General features: G+C 40.3%; 2 protein-coding genes across 2 annotated transcripts; one reads left to right on the top strand and one right to left on the bottom strand.

Annotated features, from left to right (window-relative positions):
• Positions 1 to 1737: 1737 nt before the first annotated feature.
• LOC120286740 (calvin cycle protein CP12-1, chloroplastic-like) lies at positions 1738 to 2324 on the bottom strand (the record flags this gene model as incomplete). Its single annotated transcript, XM_039299197.1, has 1 exon — positions 1738 to 2324. A coding segment is annotated over one exon (348 nt), but the record flags the coding sequence as incomplete, so codon positions are not given.
• A 3314-nt stretch (positions 2325 to 5638) lies between these two features.
• On the top strand, positions 5639 to 12716 carry LOC104456684 (probable glutamyl endopeptidase, chloroplastic). Its single transcript, XM_010071537.3, has 11 exons — positions 5639 to 6110; positions 6853 to 7837; positions 8483 to 8611; positions 8854 to 9153; positions 9249 to 9707; positions 9833 to 9898; positions 10650 to 10710; positions 10798 to 10947; positions 11074 to 11211; positions 11431 to 11744; positions 12236 to 12716. Coding segments are annotated over exons 1-11 (2907 nt in total). The 5' UTR covers positions 5639 to 5806; the 3' UTR covers positions 12237 to 12716.
• Positions 12717 to 14204: the final 1488 nt, after the last annotated feature.

The raw sequence follows: 14204 nt of genomic DNA, 5'->3' as shown, positions 1-14204 counted from the left end.
ATATGTCCTTTGTAGGTATCATCACATTAAAAGCTTGGACAAATGCACAATCATCAAGCATATTTTAAGGAGATTAGATCATGAATGTCATGTATGTCTCCACAGACACAAGTCTCTCCTCATTCGATGATGAATGAGTCACCGCAGTAGAGATGATGATCCAAAATGTTAAGTGGGCATATCATCCGCCAACGCCCCTAACAAACTACCAAATTTGGGAACTTCCCTATTTTTCCTTCTTCTTTTTTTCTCTCTTTTTCCTTTCCTCCTTACTCTGGCCCGACATGGGGTCTATGGCCGATGACCGGCCAGAGAAAAGGCCAGGTGCGGTTCATTTTTTTTATTTTTTGGGAGGTGGGGTGGGGGGAGGCGCTCCTCTCTCTCTCTCTCTCTCTCTCTCTGTGAAATCGCACTACGGAGAGAGGGCTTACGACCGGAGGAGCGAAGCAAAGCATCGGCCCGCACGCTGTCCCATGATCATAGAGCAAGCTCGAGGGAAGAGGGAGAGACACGGACGGCTAGACGAGAGAGACAATGGTAGCCAAATCCCCCTTGAGATTTTGGTAGGAACGAGTTACGATCGCGGGCGGCGAGAATTGGACCCGTGGCTGAATGGAGAGTCTTGAGAGTGGGGTGGTCGCGAGAAAAGGGCGACGGCAAACTTCGACTCCGACTCCTTCTGCGGATCGGGAGGATCCATCGCGGAGAGACTAGATCGTACTTGGTGGTGGGACTTTCGACGCGGTTTCGCGTCAAGATTCCACTTCGGTAGCCGCGGCGGCGAAGAAAATCGCATCCTTCGTGGACAAATTCGAGCCTAGACTCTGTCTCGAAGATTGCTCGAATTCAGGAGCGCGGTCCCCACAGTCCCCTTAGTCGCCACAGCCCTTCTCCCTCCCTCCATGGCAACGACAGTTGGTCGCGACCGTGAGCAACCATGGGCCTATCGTCCACTTTCCGGCCAGGGCCTCGACGAAGTCCGACACCTCGACCATTGTGTTAGTGAGACTGTGAGAGGGAGTGAGAGAGAGAGAGAGAGCGTGCTGCTTTTGTTACTCGGAATCGAAAGTAACTTAATAGTATGATAATGTTAGGTAAATATTTAATATTTGGTGTCACCGATTATTTAGCTAATTAATATCTATTTTAAACATATAGCTTATGAATGAAAGATATCACAGAACGATAAAACAGATGAAGAGCATACCTGGCATCTAGACACGACAAGTGTCGTCTAGTGAATATGATGATGTTAGGTAAATTTTTAATATTTAGGGTAGCCACTTACTATTTTTAATCGAGACCCATCTAATAGAAAAACGATAACAAGTTGGATAAAATTACCTTTCTTAACAAAAATAATACTAAAATTGAAACCTAATGACACCCAAACTAAATCATCCATTGCTATTACAAGAGATAAAAATGACTTCCTATTTTTAAGGAACCGCAATCTCCTTGTCCTTTGGCACGCATGATCTCCTGGATTAACTAATCTATACTACCTCATTTGACATACTTGTAAGTTAGTCATTCATTTTATTTTCAATATTTTCTAATCCCAAAATTTAAACTTTTATATCTTACAAACAACCCTTACGCAACAAAATCTTAACATCTTCAATAAATAAATACATAGAATATCTCGTGTACTTATTTGCTAGTAATTTTCAGAAGGAAGAAAAATCAATATTTCATGCTAATTTCACGACAATAGATGGCAAAATACTAAAATGCTAAACAGAAAAGAAAACATAATTTGTTATTTTGCATCAGAAAACCAACCATAGCTTACACCCCCACATATTGCATGCGCTTCTTAATTTTACACAAAGCCACAGTAAACCCATTAAAGCTTCAACAAATAAAAAAAGATTAAAAAAAGAAGAAGAAGGAAAAAGGTCCATTCCACCAAAAAGAAAGTATTCATAAGAAAATAAAATCGACCGGAATATTATCTGAAAATTTATAAACTTCTAATTATCGTAAGTGCGGCACTCGTCGGTCTCCGGGTTGTCCTTGCAGAAGCTCTCGAGCGGGTCCGACTCCTTCTTCCGGTCCCGCGCGTGGCTCGCCGCCGCGCTCAGCTCCTCCACCTCGTCCCACGCCGCCGCGCACTCCCCGCTCACCGGGTTCTCCGAGCACGTCTCCTCCGCCTCCTTTATGCTCTCCGCCACCTTCTCCTCTATCTGCTCCGGCGCCGCCGCCGCCACCAGCCTCGTCCGCAGGGGGGTGCGGCGGCTCAGCCGCGGGAAGCCGAGGCTCTGCGGCTGAGGACTGGACGAGCGGAGCGGCCTGGCCGCGAGTCTAGGGGGAGGAGATGTTCATGCCGGTGAGAGTCGCCATGATTTTCCAGTGGATTTTGGAGATGAAGGCACGACGGAATGAAGATCGCAGAAGAGATTTGATGACGCGAAAAGGATTTAAATGGGGCTTTTCCAGGCGATTGGTGAACACATTTCTTATCGAGTTGGAGCCAATCGCGGGCTGCCACGTGGTAGCGAGGCCAGATATTTTATGGGAACATTGCACCCACGGGTGGATAATCATTGCACCCGGTTTTACACGTTGCATATAATTTGTAGGATGGGCGTAGTCCATACGCAAAAGGCACCATTGTGTGAGCACCAGACTTTCAACTTGACAATTAGATCGAATATTATGACCCCCAAAAAAAAAAAAAAAAATCAAATTAGTCTGACTCCAAATTCTAAAAACTTAGAATAGGTTGTTTCTCGGATTGAACCGATTTTCAATTGGTCTTAAAGAAAACACTTTTGCACTTATAAATAGTCAAATCATAATTTTTGGCATAGAGAAACAATGATATAATCACCTCACCAACGTTTTATAGTGAAACGATACAACATTAAGATAATATTATAAAATTTTGATTTTTTTTTGGATAAAACAAATTGAACCGTGAGTTTGGCAACCCATTATAGCACCAATTACCCCCGATGGTGACTTAGTTGCGAGTGACTTGTCTAATTAAGTTCATGTTATCGAGCATGACACAGACTCGCGTTCATGAGCTCTTGGCATAAATGTAACGTATTTATTGAGTTATGATAATTGAAGGTGGTGTAATTTGGTCTTTTCAACTACTTTCCAATTTAAATTGAGAGTTTTAGATGCAGAGGATACATAATGAGTGAAGTCTGAGTAGGATATGTGAAGAATTTTCAAGTACTTGAGTCTTGATTTGCAATTCAAGAGAGGATGGCTGCAAAACTCTTAAAATAAGCTTGATCAAAACATGTGCCATTGGATCTCATTAGTAGAGAGGAACACGGTTCCCAAGATATAGGATAAGTTCAATATTCAAAAAATTAGGAAACCTGTTCCATATGGAATTTAGAATAAGTCTACATTTTTCTTGTTTTATATCTTTGGGCAACTTGCAGTATTTCGTTGCGTTTGATGATAAACATGTAATCTAAAATCATTAATTTGAACTTTCATTTCGACGAATCCAGTATTGAGATTTTTATTTTATTAATGTTTTATATTTTTCGTGTGTCTAAATATAAGTTGTAGTTAGTAAATTATGATAGTGAATAATAATTATTAGTGGTGATAATTCACCCTAATATTTTAATCATGGATAGACCATGAAACCTATGATAAGGTAGGTTTTATGTTCCAGAGTTTGAATGGTAGGTTTTAGATTCAAAAAATTTGAGAAGCAGCTTTGACGGATAGGTTTTAGGTAGAATCGCTCACCCCTACTCATTAGTTGATCTGCGAGACTTTACTTGTAACTTTGGTCAATGTTTATGTCATATGTACATATAAGAAGAAAATGAATACTTGCTCATTTTGACATTGAACGACATTTTAGGGGTGCTTGGTACAAATTCTCAGCAGCAATTGAAACAATGGCAATATGTTTTAGATGTTTAACAATTATTTCCACTGGCAACGCCATCACCCTCACATCACCTCCTTGGAAGCTACCACTTAGCTTCATGGTGTAAGTGCTACTATACGTCGGAATACAATAATGACGCTGCATAACTACAACCGATTAAACTTATACAAAATCGATTTTGGGTAAATCAAAATTCTATAGAAAATTAGGTTGACATGCCTTCAATAGTCTTTTTTAGTAAGTTGAGAGTACAAGCACATAGCTTTCGTTACTCGGTGATCCTAGAAGTACCTTTTAAGTATCATGAAATAATTAAGTTCGAGTTTTTAACCGGTGAAGTTAGCCCTTCACTCAAAGTGGCTTATGTGCACTTTATGAAGTCTCAACATTATATAATTCAAAAGGATGAGATAGAAATCTCTCAGACCCACCACGCCAATCAGGAGGGGGTGGCCTTTCTGTGGTCTTCGAATTCTTCGTACCTTGAAAGTGGAATTCTTGACATCATGACGACATCATTCCTCAAAGCTTCGGTTCGTCAAAGGTCGAAACGAGCTCGGAACATATCACGTGGCGTCCGATACTACTTTTTACGCAGCAACTCCAATTATGAAAAGGGCGCTGTATCTTTTGGAAAATTTATTCGAGGAACATTTAAAGCCACAACACCTTTCGTCGCTACATTAAAAAAAAAAAGTCCTTTGAAAATTTTTCAAGAATCGCGCTTTTAAAATATGTTCTTTTTTGTTTTTGGGGTAAAGGCCATGCACAGTTGCTATCACAATCTCAGTGCATTTGTGGCTCTACGAAGGAGAAGTTATTACTAGATTCTATCTATGGGGACTCATACTAGAGATAAGTACGGGTCTGGAGTTGAACGGAAAATCGGACTGAACTGATTCGGTTTTCTATTCCTAAAAAAGTAGAATCAACATTTTAACTGTTTGGTTTTCAATTCTTAAGTAAGAACTGAATCGGGAATTGATCGTCCATATTCTATGGATTGTTATTTTTGCCATATGAAATTTTTGTTATTGTGTTATCTAAGAATTAAAAAAAGGAAGAAAATAAAAGAGATATTGACTAGAAACTTGAAAGCACTAACTCCTTGTATTTGATGCTTGAAAGAGAGCCCTTCATATGCATAAACAAGGTAATGCACGAACCTTAGCATTGATTTATTATCGATAAATGAACGGTGATCTTGTATTCGGGGATTGATGGCGAGACGTCTTCCTATAAAAAGAATTAGAGATTTCTATTTATAGAGTTATTGATTCACTTTTATTGTTTACACAATTTTAAGTGTGAGATGGAAACCAATCCTATCACTTGTTTCCCAATTCTTTCGATTGATATAGTTCTTATCGCACAAATATAATAAATTTAGAAAAAACATCACTTACCGGAAAATATATTACTAGATAGACATGGAATTGATTAACATGATGAGCATGTTTTAGATTTCAGGATACTTGACATAAATTTTAGATTTCGAAATTTGGGAACCGATTTTGACGAGGTGAGTTCCATTGCGAAACCTGGAACCTGAAACGATGGTAGTACGGCTCACCTCTAATGAGCACCACCAATGGTAACCCTTGAACATGCGGGCCCCAGTCTATGCGAGACCTTTTCATACCATTACCAAGCAACACGGAAGAATGCTACGCCGAGGTGCACCGGAACACCCCCGTTCGAAATGAAAAGATAACATTCCCCGTCTTCCATTTTCCACTTTTTCATTTCGATGGGAAGACAGATGCATCCTTTATTCGGCTCGCGCTTTGTGGACTGGATACCCTGCGCCTGATCCCACACTGCAACCACCCCTTTTTTTTTTTAGTTTTTCCAACAGCGAGGACGAAAGGCGAAGACGATGGACATGGACCAGTCCTCCTTCTAAATCCCATCGATCCCACGCCCATTGAAATGATGCGTGTTCCCAAAGTCTGCCACCTCCATCGCCTCTCCGTCCTCTCTCTCTTCCCTCTCTCTCCTCCTCCCTCCTCCTCGAGGCTCTGCAGGCCCTCGCCGCCCCGTGCGCCCGGCCGCCTGAGAACTCGCCCGGCCGCGCCGTCCCGGACGATCATGACCTCCTCCTCGCCGCTCCGCGGCCTGGTCCCCGTCGCCTCCGCCGCCGCGGCGGCGGCCGCCGAGAGCAGCGGCGGCGGCAATGGCTCCGCTTCCGGCGCCGCCGCGGACGATTCCGGTCTCGGCTATTACGAGGACGAAGGTAGCCGACGTGTCCCCGTCCGTTTGCTTTGTTTTGCTGTGTTCGGGTGGGTTGTGTGCTCTGGCGATCGATTGTTCTCGGAGTAGGTGCGTGCGATGAGAGTGAATCGCAGGTGGACTAGAGTCTTGTAGGTATTGACGGCGGAGATTTATGCGGAGGGGAGTTAGCCAAGATGGAAAGAAAATAGGGGCGTTCGGCGATTAACTTTTCTGGAGCAGGTTCAAGCGAGGCTTCCGATGTCTCGTCTCTCGGATGGATCCTGATCAGTACGGCGTAGACAGTTTTTCTTGTGTGCTAGCTTATCACCAGTTGCGGTCCTCATTTCCAGTCGTTTCATAGAGTTTGAGTTTTACGCTGTCTCTGTCTGAGAGGTTAAAATAGTTAATTCCAGTCGCTCCTGTTAAATATTGAATTACGAGTAGGTCACTTATACTGAAAAAGTGTTGCCTCATAGTCTGTTGAGCTTGTTTGTTTGCATTCATCAATGAGAAGTACTTAAAAAAAAAAAAAACTCTCTGTCGAAGGGTGGACCAATGCTTGCTTCAACTCTCTGATTTTCCGTTGGCAGACTGAAGTTTTCCCGTGAAACTAATTGTTTGCGTTTTAGCCCTATGTGTTCAATATTTGGAAGACACAACTTTCCCCAGCATACACTCGACCGATCTTGGATTTAATTTTTTGGGATTGTTGTTGTTGCACAATTTCCAGTAGCAGAATACTCATTATGAATTACTGAATGCAGGTTCAGCTCTGGGTGGTGCATATCGTCTTCCTCCACCAGAAATTAGAGATATAGTTGATGCTCCGCCACTTCCCGCATTGTCGTTCTCCCCACAAAGGGATAAAATTCTGTTTTTGAAACGGAGAGCTTTACCACCTTTAGCTGAGCTTGCAAGACCGGAAGAGAAGCTGGCTGGCATCCGTATTGATGGAAAGTGCAACACCAGGAGTCGGATGTCATTTTATACTGGTATAGGGATTCATCAATTATTGCCTGATGGTAAATTAGGGCCAGAAAAAGAAATACATGGGTTTCCTGATGGTGCAAAGATCAACTTTGTCACCTGGTCAAATGATGGTAGACATTTGTCCTTCAGCATCCGATTTGATGAGGAGGACAATAGTAGTAGTAAGCTTCAGCTTTGGGTTGCTGATGTGGAAACGGGGAAAGCCAGACCATTGTTTGAGTCACCTGACATACGCCTAAATGCTGTTTTTGACAATTTTGTTTGGATAGATAACTCCACCCTAGTAGTTTGCACAATACCCTTGGGCCGTGGAGAACCGCCAAGAAAACCTTTGGTTCCTGGTGGTCCAAAAATCCAGTCTAATGAGCAGAAGAGTGTCATTCAGGTTAGAACATTTCAAGACCTGCTGAAGGATGAATATGACGAAGATTTATTTGATTACTATGCCACGTCTCAACTTCTTTTGGTTACTTTGGATGGAAAAGCTAAGGAAATTGGTCCACCGGCTGTATATACCTCAATTGACCCCTCTCCAGATGGGAAATACCTTTTGATAACCTCAATTCACAGGCCATACTCTTTCATTGTACCTTGTGGAAGATTTCCCAAGAAAGTAGATGTATGGACTGCTAATGGACAATTTGTCAGAGAACTTTGTGATTTGGCCCTTGCAGAGGACATCCCAATTGCATTCAATAGTGTGCGCAAAGGGATGCGCTCAATCCAGTGGAGAGCTGATAAACCTTCTACCCTATATTGGTAATTATCTGAAAATCTTTAGTGTTTTGTTCTGTTCCTTTTCTGTGTATTTTTGTGTCAGTTTGATGATAAAGATTCAGATCTTACTTTTGGTGGTGAGTATCGATGTATTTTTGAAGAAATGTAAGGGCGTATAAAATTGCATTAGTCATTTACTGTTAGCACTTGCATGGGAAGGTGAAAATTAGTGATAAGACTGCGAAGTTCCTGCATGCTGTCTAAAATTATACATACGTTTTTTGCAGCTTTTCTTTCAGGAAGCCTGCTTCTCATGCGTATGCTTCTGATGATTGGTAGTTCTGCAAAGAACGGTAAATAATGGGGATCCAGTAGATAAATACAACGACATATTAGGAGAGTTCTTGGTCAATGCTTTTCGTTCTTAAATGTCCATGGTTCATTTCAGGGCCGCGAACTGTCCTCATTCTTTCACTTAAGGAGCACTGGTTACAGATTTTCTTGGATAAAAAGTGTCAAATTGATTAGCAACACTTCTTTGTAATTTTCTAAATATCCCTTCTTCTGAATGTTCTGATGTTTGGTTTATTATTGTGATAGATGGTGTGACTTTAGACAGAATAAATTGACGCATTATTACTAGTTTTTCTGTATGTATCTGTTTTTTAATTGATTTAAGGCATCTAGGGTGGAGACACAAGATGGGGGGGATGCAAAAGTCGAAGTTTCTCCACGAGATATAATTTACACACAACCAGCTGAACCACTTGAAGGTGATCAACCAGAAATCTTACACAAAGTGGATCTTCGATATGGGTACGAAATGTTTTTCCTCGAGATTGAAGTACTATTGGCAATAATTTCTTCCTGTTGCTTCAGGAGATTTGGACACCTCTCTCCTTTTCTTGTTTTACTTGTATTTAATCTAGTTAGTTGAAAGTGATCAAGTCATGAATCATGGCTACATGATTTGCCAACCACCACAAAGGACTCAAATGGCTACTTGTGCCTTATGTTGTAAACATTGTAATATGGAGTCTTAATTTATTTCTGTTCAGAGGAGTTTCATGGTGCGATGATTCACTGGCTCTGGTTTATGAGTCTTGGTACAAGACACGGAGGACAAGATCCTGGGTTATTTCTCCTGGATCCAAGGACACAAATCCTCGTATACTATTTGATAGGTCATCTGAAGATGCGTACTCAGATCCTGGTTCTCCAATGCTTCGAAGAACGCCGGCTGGGACCTATGTCATTGCAAAAGTGAAGAAGGGAAACGATGAAGGCACTTATGTCCTATTGAATGGGAGTGGTGCAACACCAGAAGGGAATATCCCCTTTCTTGATTTGTTTGAAATGTAAGTTTCTGTAAGTCCACGACTCCATTCTCCAGCAGGTTTTCTCCCTTTAGCTCTCAAGCATTGGCATTGTTTACTGACTCATGTTTGTTCAGAAATACTGGCAGCAAGGAACGAATATGGCAGAGTGACAAAGAAAAGTATTTTGAGACTGTTGTTGCTTTAATGTCCGATCAAAATGATGGGGACATTAGTCTTGATCAATTGAAGATCTTAACTTCGAAAGAGTCAAAAACTGAAAATACACAATACTACATTATGAGCTGGCCAGATAGGAAAGCATGCCAAATTACAGATTTTCCTCATCCGTATCCTCAATTGGCCTCTCTCAAGAAAGAGATGATACGATATCAGAGGAAGGATGGGGTTCAGCTTACAGCAACACTTTATCTGCCACCAAACTATGATCCATTAAAAGAGGGCCCTCTTCCCTGTCTAGTCTGGTCATACCCTGGAGAATTTAAAAGCAAAGATGCTGCTGGACAAGTCCGTGGTTCTCCTAATGAATTTGCTGGGATAGGTCCGACATCACCTCTTCTTTGGCTGGCTAGAAGGCATGGATTTCCATTGTTATTTTCCTTCTTTCCCATTTCTCTTTCAGTTTCCAGGCATCTGTATTAACCGATTTATGCAAATTTAGGAAGAGGTAAATAATTGTTTTAGGTTTTATCTCTTCTAGGTTTGCTATCTTATCGGGACCAACAATTCCAATCATCGGTGAGGGTGAAGAAGAGGCAAATGATAGGTAATGCAATGCTTTTTGTTTGGAAAAAGTTAATCTTCATGTTCGAGAGTTTTCTCTGTATGATAAGCTAACAAAAGCCATTTCTTGGCAAGAAAGTAAAGGTCTTTAGAGACAGTTGTATTAGAGATATCTTGCTAGAATCAGGTGGTTGTGAAGTCCTTTTCTCTGGATAGGATTTTCTTAAAGTTATACGTCTGTGAATGCATAACTCATAGATGCTTCTAGTGGATTCTTTTTCTTGTTAGTCTTTGTCCTCCTTTGTGGCAAATGATTACTTGTGGTACTTTCTTCCATAGCCTTTTTGGCTGCTTTTATCCTCCACTCCTTTTTCTCCAGGTTCTGATTTTCATATAGTGTATTCTTTGGCACTAAAATCTAGTAAAAAGGTCTACCTTGAGAAGTTCTGTAGAATAAGTTGCTACCCTGTATGTCTTTGGCCTGTGCCATTGCTTTTAAGTGAAAATGAATCTGAAAATTGTGAACGTTGTGCTTTTAAATGTGAAACGGTTGATTTTAGTGTAGTTTTACCTGCACTTTTATCATCACTTGAGTAAAAGTTCCAAAAAGATTAGGACAAACTTCCAAATGCTCTATCCAACAGAAGCCACATGCTAAAACCAAAAGTCAAAAGCCATAGCGAAGAAGCCTGAGCCACCTCAAGTAGGCTCCTAGATTTCAACCAAAAAACCGTGCTATTAATAGCTTTAGATTATTTACATGTATCTATGTTTTGGCACAATTTGTTTGTCAGGTATGTGGAGCAATTGGTTGGAAGTGCAGAGGCCGCTGTCGAGGAAGTCATTCGTCGCGGAGTAAGCTCCTCTTCTCTTTTCAATCCACACAATTCTTGTAAATGAGATTATCTTGACAGGTTTCATTTATATCATTTGCTGATTAAGGTTGCTCATCCAAACAAAATTGCTATTGGAGGACACTCATATGGAGCATTTATGACTGCAAACCTCCTTGCACATGCTCCTCATTTATTCTGTTGCGGAGTAGCTCGCTCTGGAGCTTACAACAGGACGCTCACACCTTTTGGTTTTCAGGTAGGACAATGGTTTGATTCTTATAGTATATCTTGTTTGACTTGACCTTGTGCCTTCTGAAGTTGCTTTTACTTATGAATGAGTGCTGACAAAGGGCACTGTGCCTCTGCCTCTTTGTTTGTATAGAATGAGGACAGAACTTTGTGGGAGGCTACTAATACTTATGTGGAGATGAGTCCTTTCATGTCGGCTCACAAAATTAAGAAACCAATCTTGCTTATCCATGGAGAAGAAGATAATAATTCAGGAACACTAACCATGCAGGTATGTATATATATATGTTTCCAGGTCTAGTTTCAGGTTTATTTAAGGAAAAGGGTGCTGATTTCATATACAATTCTCTTGGGTGGTGTCTTTGTATTTTTTTACCCTCTTATACTCTCTCCGTAACTGGTTTATTTCAGCACTGATTGATTTTTCTGATTACAAATGCAAAATCACTAACCTGCTCACCACTTTGATTTGCTTTTGTGTTTGTTGCAGTCGGACCGCTTTTTCAATGCTTTAAAGGGCCATGGTGCTCTTTGTCGCCTTGTAGTTCTTCCCTTTGAGAGCCATGGCTATGCTGCTCGTGAGAGCATCATGCATGTCCTGTGGGAAACTGATAGGTGGTTACAGAAGTACAGTGTATCAGCTGCTTCTGATGTAACTACAGATGTCAATTCTTGTAAAGATGCTGAAAGCAAAGGAGTGGTTGGTTCAGAAGCCAAAGTAGTTGGTGCTAGTGGTGGTGGTAACCTAGAGCTGGCTGATTTTGATCAGGATCAGTTAAAATGCATTCCAAGATCATCATTGTGGTACTTATTATTACACACTTCCTTGGAAATATTCCAACATCATTCTATGTTAGGGTCGTATCATCATGTTTATCATGTACTGCGACTTTTACTGAGGTTATCGTGAAAGGAATGATCAATATTTAATTAATCTTTTCTAGCATCACGGGCTTCAACTTTGCTAGAAGTATGTCTGTTGCCTTTGGTGAGGGTTTGTGCATGTCAAATGACCGCAGAAGCACTGTTGTAGATATCATCATTTCTTTAGTGTTCTTTCCCCACTAGCCAAGATGTGAATGGCCCCTTAATTTCTTTTTCCTTTGTTTTGAACAGAGTAGTTTTGGAACCTTTAGAGAGATTTACTTCGAAATCTATGGTGTGCGTCTTTCTGAGCTTCATTTCACGTATAGACAAATATAATCATTTGGATTTTTTTGAATTAACTATGAATTAGCAGATCATGGATGCAGTAGCTCGTTTGTACTCACCGTCTGAATTATTGTAACTTGCAGAGGAATGGAAGATGCACATAGAAGAAACTTGGATCGGCAGCTGTGTCTGTAAATGGTTTCTGAGCAGATCAGACTCTTTCCTGAGGGGCAACGCCTACCTAATGATAGAAATGACTGCTTTGAGGATATTTGACTGGCAACGCTGCACTCAGAGAACTCCAGAATTCATTTGATTTCACCGCGAGTTGTCAATTGGTTCAGGTTGTACCTTCATGAGATATCTTGCATAAAATGCTGTGTAATTCACTATGGAGCACCAGTTGCAAAATGCAGAGATCTCCGATGCAGTAAAGCATGCTGCGGTTTGATTGTATGGCTTCATCTTTCAGTCAAAATAAATATCACGGAAGACCTGTGAGTTTTATCTGTCGATTGCTCGTGTAATTTACACAGTAATAATGGAATGCTCGAATTTCTACTTTGCTGCAGAGGGAATATATGTCATGGACAACTTCGGTATCGCTTTTTATGTTCTTGCTTTAGGATGGTTCTGTTCTGGCTTTGCTTTACTTTTGCTATTAAGTTTACCTTATTGTGCTATGTGGCAACTTCAAACTTGTTGCAACATCACCATGTTTAAGTTCTTTACATGCACGCAAAATTACAGTTTTCATCTCTGGTTGCAAGAATTACAAAGTGCTGCTGTTCATGAGACAAATGGTCCCTTAACTTTTTATAGACATATTGAACAATTTAAAAGTTCAAGAATCGTATCGCACATTGAGTTAAAGTTTAGGGATTATATTGAATACATTAAAAATTTAAGGATCATATTGCACATTAAATCAAAATTTAGAGATTATATGTATCATTATCCATAAAATTTATGAAGGTTCAAATACTATCAAGATCATTTAAAAGAAACAGTGGAAGCAAGAAAAGGAAGAAACTATTCCATAATTGCCTTTCGAAAATCGGCCGTAGTGTTTTGTGATGCTTTATTGCTTTTGAAGTAGGTTGAATGTTCATTGGGAGATTTTGTAAATTTAGCTTAGTTTGGGGATTTTTTTTATTGGGAGCTCAGCACCTGGAGGCCACATGTGAGTCGTACCAATTATGTATCATGTTCTTGAGTCATCCATAAATAAGAAAAAACCTACATTGAGCTGTTGATTTAATAGCAAAAAAGAAAATAATCTTGAAATTTCATTATAAAAAAAAGAAACCTAATTCAAAATTTGATTGGAAGGCCTGAATTGGCTTTCTATTCGTTGCACACCGATTTTCTTTTTTTTTTTATTAAATGGTATTTTAAACTAGATTTTGCATATACCAATTCGGCTAAGTATTTTACATATGATCAAAAAATGGTGCTTATTGAAGCACAAAATTTCAGTCCATTTGACCAACTCAACAGATGAATGATGGTTAGTTCTGCTAGTCTTATTGGACAACGAGGTTTCATTTTCACTTCACGAACATGACGAGGCTAATGTGTTTTGTCTTTATAGTCAAGCCACTTATGTACGAAAAACATGATTAGCAATATCATAAAAGAAAGCAAGATGGATCTTAGTACTTTGCTTTATTTCCAAATTATTATGATCATCTTTACAATTACTATTACTATCATTTGATAAACTAACTGGGAGTTTAAAGTCAAACAAAAATCAGAATTTCCAAACTCCCACCTGTCATTCCCCTCACGCACAACAGTGCACCGATGGGGGACGTACATTAGCAAGCATGCACAGCGTGCACAAAACAGAGGGGGTGAGGGAAGTTCCTTAGCGGAATATGCCGAAAAATATCGAAAGAAACCTCATTCAAGAATCGAAATTTTGGGTCAACATTGACGATATCATCAATAACTAGATTTTGAGTCTCAAGATGTGATGATCATACAATGTCATTCCCATCCTACAAGAATAGGAGAGACTTTACCCAAAAAACTTCATAATGCCGGGGAGTGGAACTATGTAGCAATTAAAATTACAGCTACCTTTGGTAATGACGACATACTCCTTGC

This window comes from Eucalyptus grandis, chromosome 8 (genome assembly GCF_016545825.1).
Source record: "Eucalyptus grandis isolate ANBG69807.140 chromosome 8, ASM1654582v1, whole genome shotgun sequence".
NCBI lineage: Eukaryota > Viridiplantae > Streptophyta > Magnoliopsida > Myrtales > Myrtaceae > Eucalyptus > Eucalyptus grandis.
This window is presented reverse-complemented; position numbering and strand designations above follow the sequence as displayed.

Excerpts from the sequence above, each read along its gene's own strand:
- LOC104456684 (XM_010071537.3), top strand. The coding sequence starts at position 5,807 with ATGATGCGTGTTCCCAAAGTCTGCCACCTCCATCGCCTCTCCGTCCTC. Across the intron at positions 9,899-10,649 it reads GAAGAAGAGGCAAATGATAG|GTATGTGGAGCAATTGGTTG; the intron begins GTAATGCAATGC and ends TTTGTTTGTCAG. Across the intron at positions 11,212-11,430 it reads CAGGAACACTAACCATGCAG|TCGGACCGCTTTTTCAATGC; the intron begins GTATGTATATAT and ends TGTTTGTTGCAG.